The 12,832-nt window shown below is 42.7% G+C and overlaps 1 protein-coding gene across 1 annotated transcript in view; it reads left to right on the forward strand.

The window, feature by feature from the left end:
- Window positions 1–10,115: 10,115 nt before the first annotated feature.
- MRPL3 (mitochondrial ribosomal protein L3) overlaps window positions 10,116–12,832 on the forward strand; it is a 57,077-nt gene continuing 54,360 nt past the window's right edge. Inside the window, exons 1-2 of the mRNA XM_061421450.1 lie at window positions 10,116–10,387; window positions 11,962–12,146. Of these exons, the coding sequence (XP_061277434.1) occupies window positions 10,296–10,387; window positions 11,962–12,146 (277 nt within the window). The 5' untranslated portion in view covers window positions 10,116–10,295. The remainder of the gene's footprint in view (window positions 10,388–11,961; window positions 12,147–12,832) is intronic.

Below are 12,832 nucleotides of genomic sequence, written 5' to 3' on the forward strand. Positions count from 1 at the left end.
TTGCAAAACATTTATCATTACACCCAACACTATATAAGTGATTAAAAAATTACTATGAGCCTTTTCATTACTACTATTGGTATTGCTACCATATAAGTGGTTTGTTTTCCAGAAAACTCATGCTCTCTCATACAAATTACTGTTCCCATAATGACTGATTCTTGGAGAAGGCAATGGCAACCCACTCCAGTACTCTTGCCTGGAAAATCTCATGGGCAGAGGAGCCTGGTAGTCTGCAGTCCATGTGGTCTCGAAGAGTCGGACACGACTGAGCGACTTCACTTTCACTTTTCACTTTCATGCATTGGAGAAGGAAATGGCAACCCACTCCAGTGTTCTTGCCTGGAGAATACCAGGGACGGCGGAGCCTGGTGTGCTGCCGTCAGTGGGGTCGCACAGAGTCGGACACGACTGAAGCGACTTAGCAGCAGCAGTAGCAGCAATGACTGATTCATTTGAAGGAAACTTTAAGACAAAGTTTGCTGACCCACATCTAGCATTCTCTGCACTGCTCCTAGACTAGAGACTGTGGATTCCAAGAGTAAATAAAGAAATGGAAGGAAGAGAGAGGAATAGGCTTAGCATACTACGCCTTGAGCCCAGGCTCCTTGATGGCAGTGTGATGTTGATGATGATAAAGATGATGATGAATATGGTGGTGATTATAATAAAGATGATAAAGAAAGTGGTGGTGATGGTGATAAGGCCAATAATGATGGTGGTGGTGGTGCTGCTGCTGATAATAAAATGATGATGACTCTGATAATGGTGATGTTTTTAAACAATGAAAACACTATCCTTTCATATGTTGTATTTCTGTAGTATTGAAAGGAGATCAGCAAACATGATGATAAAGGACACTATAGGCAAATCAAGGACAAAGAGATCTAACACCTGTTAGGAATCTTGTATGATTGGATCAAGATGAATTTGTTCATGCAGGAAATATTAATGAGAAAGTTTGAAAAGAATAAGCCAAGATTTTTCATTATTATTGCAGTATCTAACAGAAAGTAAATGTAAATACTATTAATAGTAATAGTAGTTGACTTTTTTCTTTTGGTTATTACTATATGCCAACTACTGTGTTAAGCATTTTGCATGCATCATTTCCCCTGTATTGTTGCCTTGAGAGGGGTTCTTTTCCCCTGATTTTATATATGAGGAAACTCAAAGAAACTAAGTGACTCCTCCAGGTGCATGGAAATAGTAGCAGACACAGGATCTGAAACCAGACTTTCCCACTTGTAAAAAGAAGTCTGCTCCTAGGTATTATATGAGGCCAAATCCTTTGCCCCTGATGTTGGTGGAGGAGACAAAAAGAGCATGTTGGTGAGCAAGACAGACTCTTTTCCTTTTGTTGGTCATTTGGTCACCCAAGTTCAGGCCCTTTCACCCAAGCTACTGTTCTGGAGTTGTGTCTACTTCTGTTGGGGTGATGATTCTGACTACTTTTGATCTTTCACATCAGGTTCAAGTATTTGTTACTGAGGCATAACTCACATACCTCAAATCCTCCCTTTCAAAGTGTACACCTCAGTGGTTTTTAGTATATTCACAAAGTTGTGCTACCATCACCACTAAAATTTTCAAGTGTTTCTGAAGCTCTTATTTTATATTTATATATATATACTTTTTCCTTTTTTAATGGGATAGTGAGGTGCCACATGGCTTGCAGGATCTTAGTTCACCAATGAGGAATGGAACCTGCACCCTTGGCAGTGAAAATATGGAGTCTTAATGACTGAACTGCCAGGGAACTTCCCTGGAGCTCTTATTATAAATGTAAGGTTTCTGGGAGAACTGAGGAAATATATTACCCTGCCTTGAAAGAGTTTGTAATGGCTTGTAAACTTCAGGCTCCTCACTACTTATAATAAAAGAGAACAATATTGTATAAGAATGTAATACATAAAATGCTAAGAGAGAAGAATTAACAAGCAGGGCTAGTGATGGAGTCTTCAGTGAGGAGGCAGGCCTTGGAGATGAGGAAAAATTGGAGAAGTGGTGTGAGCAGGAGGGCATCAGTTGCAAGAAACTGTCAGGCTAAACAGCCAAAGTGTTAAACTCTTGCCAAGCTAACTATTTGCCCTACTGAGAGACTAGCTGGGACTGCAATAGGAAATAGAAAAGAGGTGAGATGAAGACCAGAGATATCAGCCAGAGATTGCCTGGCCTATTCGAAGGTAATTTATATAATAGTGACCAGCAGCTCCTTTCAGAAACTAGGGTGTGATGCTCATTGCTTTCAGCAGGATGTATGTTTTGCAGAGCAAAGACAGCATTTGGCTCTTAGTGGAAATTCCTGCTTTAAAAAGCCATTCTGTTCCATTTTGAAATAAAGTGGGAGTGAAAGTCATGCCCCATGATGCTTCATGGTTAACAAAACTGCAAAGGCATTTCTGCCTGGGCATAAAAGATTATTTTAAGCATCATCTCCTGGGCTTCTCAGTTACTAAGAGAATCCTGTCTCAGCTCAGCGGTGCAGACAGGCGAGTTGCCATGACAATCCTGCTAGGCCTGGTTGGAGTCTAAATACCACAGAGGTAGGAAATGCTGTCACTGCCTGACCCCTCAGCAGCTTGACAGTGTCCTCCCTATCCCTGCAACCAGTCACTCCTCCTGGACCCACCTCTGCTGCACAGTCCTTGCCACTAGGAGGCACAGGAGTGCCTGTGGGCATTCAAGGGTCAGTAGCTCAACCTGTTTGGTGGTCAGTCTCCTCTTGCATCCTAGACTGTGCTGTTCATGTTGAGTCATATTCAAGTCTTCCTGAATGCTCATAGTCCCTCGAGCCTGGCCTTTGTCTCTCCAAATAGAGGCTGCTGCTGCTGCTGCTAAGTCGCTTCAGTTGTGTCCAACTCTGTGCGACCCCATAGACAGCAGCCCCCCAGGCTCCACTGTCCCTGGGATTCTCCAGGCAAGAACACTGGAGTGGGTTGCCATTTCCTTTTCCAATGCATGAAAGTGAAAATTGAAAGTGGAGTCGCTCAGTCATGTCCGACTCTTCGCGACCCCATGGACTGCAGACTACCAGGCTCCTCCATCCATGGGATTTTCCAGGCAAGAGTACTGGAGTGGGGTGCCATTGCCTTCTCCCCAAATAGAGGAAACACTAGATATTTACGAAGAAGTTGCACTAGGAAGCAGGAGAAAATCTTGAATGAATCTTATTCTCTTTCCAGCCAGATTATGTGTAGCCAGACATAATCTGAAGCTTTTTCACAGAGGACACCTGTCATGGTATTGGTCAATCAACAACTGACCAGCAATTGATCAATCTCTTCAATTGCCTAGATGCCTTTCTACCTTTTCACGTGGATGCACATAGTGTAAGTGAGCAACAGTGCTTTCTAAAGTTGGCAGTAACCACGTCTTCCATCTCTTGTGCTCTTCAACAATGTGACTCAATGCTCACATTGAGGCATGGATCTATATTCTTCAAATCTGGGCCAGTATGTGTCTAAAGTGAAATAGTGATGTAATTTCTAAGGTTAGGTCATAAATGGTAACACAGCTTACATCTGGTATTCCTGGGATGCTTGCTCTTGGGATCCAATGCTCATGTTATGAGGAATCCCAAGCAGCCACATGACAAGACCACCTACAGATGCTCCAGAGAACAGCCTAGTAGAGGTCCTGACTGACAGATAACATCAAACACCAGACGTGAAGTGAAGAAACCTTCAAAATACTTCAGCCCCATAGCTGATATCACCCCCCAGTCTTCCATCATCTCAGCAGAGCTCCCAAACATAACGAAGCAGAAACAAGTTGTCCTCACTATGCCCTCTCTGAATTCCTGACCAACAGAAAACATGCAAAAAATAAGAGTAATTGTTCTGGGCTAAAAACTTTGTGATGATTTAGAGAAAGGGAAAGACATAACTGAACTGAATGCAGAGTTCCAGAGAATAGTAAGGAGAGATAAGAAGGCCTTTTTCAATGAACAATGCTAAGAAATAGAGTAAAACGATAGAATGGGAAACACTAGTGATCACTTCAAGAAAACTGGAGATATAAGGGAACATTTCCTGCAAAGATGGGCATGTTAAAGGACAGAAATGGTAAAGACCTAAACGAGAAGAAGAGATTAAGAAGAGGTGGCAAGAATACACAGAAGTATACCAAAAAAGTCTTTATGATCTGGATAACCATAACTCTGGGAGTTGGTGATGGACAGGGAGGCCTGGAGTGCTGCAGTTCATGGGGTCGCAAAGAGTCGGACATGAATGAGCGACTGAATTGAACTGAACTGAACTGAACCATGATGGTGTGCTCATTCACCTAGAGCCAGAAATCCTGGAGTGTGAAGTCAAGTGGACCTTAGGAATCATTATTATACTCAAAGCCAGTGGAAGTAACAGAATTCCAGCTGAGCTATTTAGAATCATGAAAGACTATAAAACACTGGTGAAAGAAATTAAAGAGGACACTAATAGATGGAGAAATATACCATATTCATGGATTAGAAGAATCAATATAGTGAAAATGAGTATACTACCCAAAGCAATCTATAGATTCAATGCAATCCCTATCAAGCTACCAATGGTATTTTTCACAGAGCTAGAACAAATAATTTCACAATTTGTATGGAAATACTAAAAACGTTAAATAGCCAAAGCAATCTTGAGACAGAAGAATGGAACTGGAGGAATCAACCTGCCTGACTTCAGGCTCCATTACAAAGCCACAGTCATCAAAACAGTATGGTACTGGCACAAAGACAGAAATATAGATCAATGGAACAAAATAGAAAGCCCAGAGATAAATCCATACACCTATGGACACATTATCTTTGACAAAGGAGGCAAGAATATACAATGGAGAAAAGACAATCTCTTTAACAAGTGGTGCTGGGAAAACTGGTCAACCACTTGTAAAAGAATGAAACTAGAACACTTTCTAACACCATACACAAAAATAAACTCAAAATGGATTAAAGATCTAAATGTAAGACCAGGAACTATAAAACTCCTAGAGGAGAACATAGGCAAAACACTCTCCGACATAAATCACAGCAGGATCCTCTATGACCCACCTCCCAGAAAATTGGAAATAAAAGGAAAAATAAACAAATGGGACCTAATTAAAATTAAAAGCTTCTCCACAACAAAGGAAACTATAAGCAAGGTGAAAAGACAGCCTTCAGAATGGGAGAAAATAATAGCAAATGAAGCAACTGACAAACAACTAATCTCAAAAATATACAAGCACCTCCTGCAGCTCAATTCCAGAAAAATAAATAACCCAATCAAGAAATGGGCCAAAAACCTAAACAGACATTTCTCCAAAGAAGATATACAGATGGCTGACAAACACATGAAAAGATGCTCAACATCACTCATTATCAGAGAAATGCAAATCAAAACCACAATGAGGTAAGATTTCACACCAGTCAGAATGGCTGCTATCCAAAAGTCTACAAGCAATAAATGCTGGAGAGGGTGTGGAGAAAAGGGAACCCTCCTACACTGTTGGTGGGAATGCAAACTAGTACAGCCACTATGGAGAACAGTGTGGAGATTCCTTTAAAAACTGGAAATAGAACTGCCATATGACCCAGCAATCCCATGTCTGGGCATACACACTGAACAAACCAGAATTGTGTCAGACACGTGTACCCCAATGTTCATCACAGCACTGTTTATAATAGCCAGGACATGGAAGCAACCTAGATGTCCATCAACAGACGAATGGATAAGAAAACTGTGGTACATATACACAATGAAGTATTACTCAGCCATTAAAAAAGAATACATTTGAATCAGTTCTAATGAAGTGGATGAAACTGGAGCCTGTTATACAGAGTGAAGTAAGCCAGAAAGAAAAACACCAATACAGTACACTAACACATATATATGGAATTTAAAAAGATGGTAATGATAACCCTGTATGTGAGACAGCAAAAGAGACACAGATGTATAGAACAGTCTTTTGGACTTCTGTGGGAGACAGCAAGGGTGGGATGACTTGGGAAAATGGCATTGAAACATGTATAATATCATATATGAAATGAATCACCGGTCCAGGTTCGATGCATGATACAGGATGCTCGGGGCTGATGCACTGGGATGACCCAGAGGGATGGTATGGGGAGGGAAGTGGGAGGGGGGTTCAGGATGGGGAACACGTGTACACCCATGGCAGATTCATGTTGATGTATGGCAAAACCAATACAATATTGTAAAGTAATTAGCCTCCAATTAAAATAAATATAGATTTATATTTAAAAAATTAAATAAAATTAATTAATTTTAAAAATAAATAAAATCCTGAAAGATCGTGCTGTGGAAGTGCTTCACTCAATATGCCAGCAAATTTGGAAAACTCAGCAGTGGCCACAGGGCTGGAAAAAGTCAGTTTTCATTCCAACCCCAAAGAAGGGTAATGCCAAAGAATGTTCAAACTATCACACAATTGCACTGAATTCACATGAATTCAAATTGCCAACATCCATTTGGATCACAGAGAAAGCAAGGGAATCTCAGAAAAACACCTACTTCTCTGGCTATGCTAAAGGCTTTGACTATGTGGATCACAACAAACTGGAAAATTCTTAAAGAGATGGGAGTACCAGATCCCTTACTTGTCTCTTAAGAAAACTGTATGCAGGTCAAGAAACAATGGTTAGAACTGGACGTAGAACAACAGACTGGTTCAAAATTGGGAAACAGATATGACAAGGCTGAATATTGTCACCCCGATTATTTCACTTCTATGTGAAATGCTGGGTTGGATGAATCACAGACTGGAATTAAGATTGCCAGGAGAAACATCAACAACCCCAGATACATAGATGGTACCACTCTAATGCAGAAAGGGAAGAGGAACTAAAGAGCCTCCTGAAGGTGAAAGAGGAAAGTGAAAAAGCTGGTTTAAAACTCAAAATTTTTAAAACTAAGTTTATGGCACATGGTCCCATCTCTTCATGGCAAATTGAAGGGGAAAAAGTGGAAGCAGTGACAGATTTTCTTTTCTTGGGCTCCAAAATAACTGTAGACAGTGACTGTAGCCATGAAATTAAAGATGCTTGTTCCTTGGAAAGAAAGCTTGACAAACCTAAACAGTGTATTAAAAAGCAGAGACATCACTTTGCTGACAAAGGTTGGGATAGTCAAAGCTATGGTTTTTCCAGTAGTCATGTACATATGTGAGAGTTGGACCATAAAGAAGAGTAAGCACTGAAGAACTGATGCTTCCGAATTGTGGTGCTGGAGAAGACTCTTGAGAGTCCCTTGGAATGCAAGGGTATCAAACCAGTTAATCCTAAAGGAAAGCAACCCTGTATATCGACTGGAAGGACTGATGCTGAAGCTGAAGCTCCAATACTTTGGCCACCTAATGGTAGAGCCAACTCATTGGAAAAGACCCTGATGCCTGGAAAGATTGAAGGCAAAAGGTGAAGGGGTGGCAGAGGATAAGATGGTTAGATAGCATCACCAACTCAATAGACATGAATTGAAGCAAACTCTGGGAGATAGTGGAGGACAGAGGAGGCTGGCATTAGGTCACGAGGAGTCAGACATGGCTTAGTGACTGAACAACAACAACAAAACACTAAAAGAAGATAACAGGGTTATCTTTTTTTCCAGTGAGAAATAGAAGTCCCAGAGAGGCAAAATGGTAACAGGGTCCCAGGCCCATGGTACTGTGAAGCTGGAGATCAGTGCCCTAGAGAAGCCCTGGCTAGGTCCCTCAAGAATTGGATTGGTTCTTGTCAATTAGAAGTACACTGTAGTGATTAAATTAAGACAATACTTCCCAGACCCAGCTGATTGACCCAGTCAATCAGGAAATACGTGACAGAAGACAGAGCATGTTTTGCTTTGATTCGGTTTAGCAATGGTGTCTGCTAAGGATTTCTTCGTTCAAGGTTGCCATCATGGACTAGGAGAATTCTGGCACTAGGGGCAAAAGTTAGACTGACTGGCTGCCTCCTCAGGCCTCACAGACTGCTATGTGTGATATGATCACTTACCAATTTTCCTCTCAGCAATATAGGAATTCCAATGCAAGGGTAATAACATACTTGTCTTAGAGAATCAAAGAAACAGAATGGCTGGGAGCACAGGCTCTGTGATCACACTGCTGAGATTTAAATCTTGGCCCTAACTAGTCAGAAGAACTTAAGTCATGTAGTGTCCCTGTGTTTATTTTCTAAACTGTAAAATGGAGATAATTATAGTATTATCCTATGGGGTTATTATAAAGATCAAATGAGGAAATACACCAAAGAGTGAACATGAATTCTGTTAGGAATCAGACTTCAGTGTTTAATTTGTAATGCAATGTCAACACAATACTTCTAACAGATCACACCCAAGGCCACACTCCAGTTACAAAACAGTTCTTTCTTCAAAAAATCTTATCCTCAAAACAGATCTGCTCCTTCACCATCATTATCCCTAGTTTCATGCTGTCCTTCTTACCTCCAACAAAATTACTGTGATGCCCAAATGCTGAACTTTTGCTGAATAGTATCCATTTCAAAAGAAGTCTGTTTCCTTCACGCCACTCAGTGTAAGTCCAAATATTATGACTCATTGGTAGGTGTATGCTCTCTCTTGCTGCAGGAAGCTAATGAAACTTAAATTTATGAATTCAAGTATTCTCCTGGTAGTCTCTGACTGAGATTTCCAGGGCTTCCACAATATTCATCCCATATTATATGCTCAAGAAATGCTAGCCATCGGCACTTGTAGGCAAGTCTTTTTATTTCTAGCTGCTTGCATACAGCGTACCTCAAGATATGCTTTCTCAGTAAAGGGCTATTCTCAAATAACTGGGAAGCCAGGCTAGCATGAGCAAACAAAGATTTTGAGACCATCCTTTGTTTTCTAATTTTTATCTCTATAGAACAGTCCAAGTAGTTATCAGGAATTGACCATGGCCTGGACTTTTTTAGCCAGCATAGCCATATCTCAGATAAAAGAGGGTCTTGAAATAGCTTAAGTCTTTCTATTTCTGAATTTCTACAAGCACTCATCTGACAAAGAAGGAAACAAAGTAATAGAATGAATACCCAAGATCACACATGGTGATTAGGCTGACTCTGGAACCAAGGACAAGGGTTTATTTGTACCTAACGGAGAAGGCAATGGCACCCCACTCCAGTACTCTTGCCTGGAAAATCCCATGGACAGAGGAGCCTGGTAGGCTGCAGTCCATTGGGTCACAAAGAGTCGGACACGACTGAAGCGACTTAGCAGCAGCAGCAGCAGCAAAGTATATTAGGAATAAATGATTGCACAAAATAATTTAGTAATCGTTTCTCTCTCCAGGAGTTTCTCCTGGTCAGGAACTCATGAGTTTCTTAGCTGGGTGGTTCAGGCTCAGTCTTTCATGATTGCAGTCATTGGAAATGTTGCCTGGAACCAGAGGAATCCCTTCCTAAGTGGTTAATTCCTAGTTGGAAAGATGGTCCCTCTCCACATGGGCCCCTCCACGGGGATGTTTGAGTGCCTGCAGGACCAGACTGCTGGCTTCCCTCATACAGAGCCATCCAAGAGCCCAAGACACACTAGCAATACCTTTTATGATCCACCCCTGGAAAGTCACACCACATCAACTTGGCCATAGTCTACTAGCACATGTCAGTCCCATTTTAGTACCAATTCTTCCATCTGTTTTGGACCCAGCACTGTCTGTATTCCTTCATTTGTAATATAAAAGTAACGACCTTTTTTCAGGGATGTTTTGAACATAACCCAATATAAGAATATCAAGAGCTGCTTAGTACAATGAGGGGCCCACAACAGGCACTACTTAGAAGTGACTTCGCTTCCTTAAGAAGCCTGTCCCTAGTTTGTCTCACTCTCTTAAATTCCAAGAGTCAAGTTCTTTTTCCCATCCATGGAGAGCCAGATCCTACCCACCCCACCCTGCTGCTGCTGCTGCTGCTGCTGCTAAGTCGCTTCAGTAGTGTCCGACTCTGTGCGACCCCATGGACTGCAGCCTACCAGGCTTCTCCGTCCATGGGATTCTCCAGGCAAGAACACTGGCGTTGGTTACCATTTCCTTCTCCAACCACCCCAACCTACTCAGAGCCAAAGTTAGGACTATTCCGAAGGCGGAACTCTAGTTCTTGGAGCCGATCCCAGCACCGGCGCGCTTTGCGAGCGGACCGGAAATGGCCCCAGCAGTTCTTTTTCGTCCGGGAAGGCAGTGAGGGAGGCTGCGGGACAGCTCCGGACGGTTCAGAGGACTGGGATACGGTCGCTGCGGCGCCCTGAAAGCTAAGCCGAGCGGCAGGGCGCCCGAGGGTGAAGGGGCTGCGCTCTCCCGGCCTCACCATGCCTGGTTGGAGGCTGCTGGCTTGGGCCGGCGCCCGGGTGCTGGACCGCGGCACGGGTGGCCTGGGTACTGCCCTGGGCTCGGGAAACAGGTGGGTGCTGGGGAGAGACGAGCGTTGGGGGTGATCCTTGCACTCGCGGCCGCGGGCTGTGGCTAGGCCCGGCCCAGGGTAGGAGGGAGCTCCGTGCAGGCCTGGAGAGTTAAGAATCACTACTCAAAGGACGTGCCCTTTGAAGGGTTGAAGGGATAGGTTTTTTATTTTCAAAGCTGATAAGCCGGCGACTAGCAGCAAGAAGTACCAACCGCAATAATATTATCTTCCAATTAGTGAGTGTTTATAATAAATGTTGTTTTAGAAACATTAGACACCTTAGTTCATTTAGCCTCATGAGAGCTGTTATCATGCGTTTTACAGACACCACCGGAGAAGGCAGTGGCACCCCACTCCAGTACTCTTGCCTGGAAAATCCCATGGACAGAGGAGCCTGGTAGGCTGTAGTCCATGGGGTCGCTAGGAGTCGGACACGACTGAGCGACTTCACTTTCACTTTTCACTTTCATGCATTGGAAAAGGAAATGGCAACCCACTCCAGTGTTCTTGCCTGGAGAATCCCAGGGATGGGGGAGCCTGGTGGGCTGCCGTCTATGGGGTCGCACAGAGTCGGACACGACTGAAGCGACTTAGCAGCAGCAGCAGCAGCACAGACACCACCATTATTCCGTCCTATCATTATTCAGTTTTACAGATAAAAGAGTCTTAGAGACAAGCGATTTGCCCAAGGTCACTTAACTAAGAAGTGCAGAATTGAGACTCTAGCCTGGCTGTATCTTCCTGTCTACAAAAGAGATAGACCTCAGAAAGCTTTACTTCTTTCTGACCCTCCTCTCAAGAATTACACACCTCTTTCCTGACCTCTGTCCCCTAAAGTCTTTGTTGTGTGTTCAGCTAGTAGAGGTCAGGTCTTTTATGGATTTTTAGAATTTGCACACTCCATTTTTTTCACCATTCTGAGCCTAGGCCATGTCATTACAGATAAGAGGTGAGTTTATAAGAAAAATAATCAGTAAGCCCACATTCTGTCACCTCTACTGGATGTAAACTGTTACGGTACATGCTCAAATGGGCCTGTGACTTCTCTTGTCTACATAGGACTATGCTATGCTATGCTAAGTCACTTCAGTCGTGTCCAACTTTGCGACCCCATAGACGGCAGCCACCAGGCTCCCCGTCCCTGGGATTCTCCAGGCAAGAACACTGGAGTGGGTTGCCATCTCCCTCTGTAATGCATGAAAGTGAAAAGTGAAAGTGAAGTCACTCAGTCGTGTCCAACTCTTAGCGATCCCATGGATTGCAGCCTACCAGGCTCCTCCATCCATGGGATTTTCCAGGCAAAAGTACTGGAGTGGGGTGCCATTGCCTTCTCCGCTACATAGGACTACCCTGTTGGAAATCTGTTTATCCCAGAGGAGAAAGGGAGAACTTTTTCTCAGGATTAACGGTTAAAATATGAGCCCCGTTATTTTCATGAGGAATGTCAGTGAAAAAAAACTGTAACAGGATGCACACCTTTCTCTAAGGCCCTGACTATACTTTCCAGCTGATGTAACCTCCTGTACATTAAATGGCGAACCTTTTGAATTGTACTTTGTTCTCTATTTTTGCAGAACAGACATCTGCGTTTTGGTCAGAAGTCTCCATGGCAAGAGTGGTACTTGGTGGGATGAACATCTTTCTGAAGAGAATGTTTCCTTTGTTAAGCAATTGGTCTCTGATGAAAATAAAGCCCAATTAGCAAGTAAACTCTGTCCTCTGAAAGATGAGCCGTGGCCTATACATCCTTGGGAACCAGGTGGTTATTTTGTGTATGTTGTGTTCTCATTGCCTGATTACTGTCTGACTGGCACATTTAAAGTCATAGTGACTTCTAGATAAATTTGTCATATCTGTTTCATGACATAATGGTGTCTGTTTCATTGTGGTTTGGTTTGCAAGTATATTTCCAGCATCCTAGTCTACTGTTAGTGACTGTCTGATGATCATCAAAACTTCCTTAAGAAACTGCATAGTAGGTAAAAAGAGAATCATTCTGCAAATGTTTTTTTTTTTACTTTCTTCAGATAAAAAATAGAAAAGAAAAGCTGGAAGAGTGCAGTGAACTAAAATGTATCACTCAGAGATTTGCATTTGAGGTGTTGCACTCAATGCCTGCCAAGCATAAGCCCACAATCAGCTCTTAGTACCAGACAGAGTGCTACATCCATCTTTGGCCAGAGCAAAAAGCATAAGACCTTTCCTGTTGAGGGTGTTGTCTTTGACTGGGGGCTATTGTGGCTGTCAAATTGTTTAATGACTAGACATCTCAGTGGAGCAACTTCATCAATTTATACAACAAACTGAGTGCCATGGTAGATGCTAACATTTTTTAGCCACAAAACCACTTAGGTCATCTCTGTAACTTCAGCTAACTTCTTAGAGTTTGAGTAGTAGATATTTCCTGATTAATGAGGTTGGATATGAATTGATAGTAGGAAAGCA

Source organism: Bos javanicus, chromosome 1 (assembly GCF_032452875.1).
Source record: "Bos javanicus breed banteng chromosome 1, ARS-OSU_banteng_1.0, whole genome shotgun sequence".
In the NCBI taxonomy this organism is placed as follows: domain Eukaryota; kingdom Metazoa; phylum Chordata; class Mammalia; order Artiodactyla; family Bovidae; genus Bos; species Bos javanicus.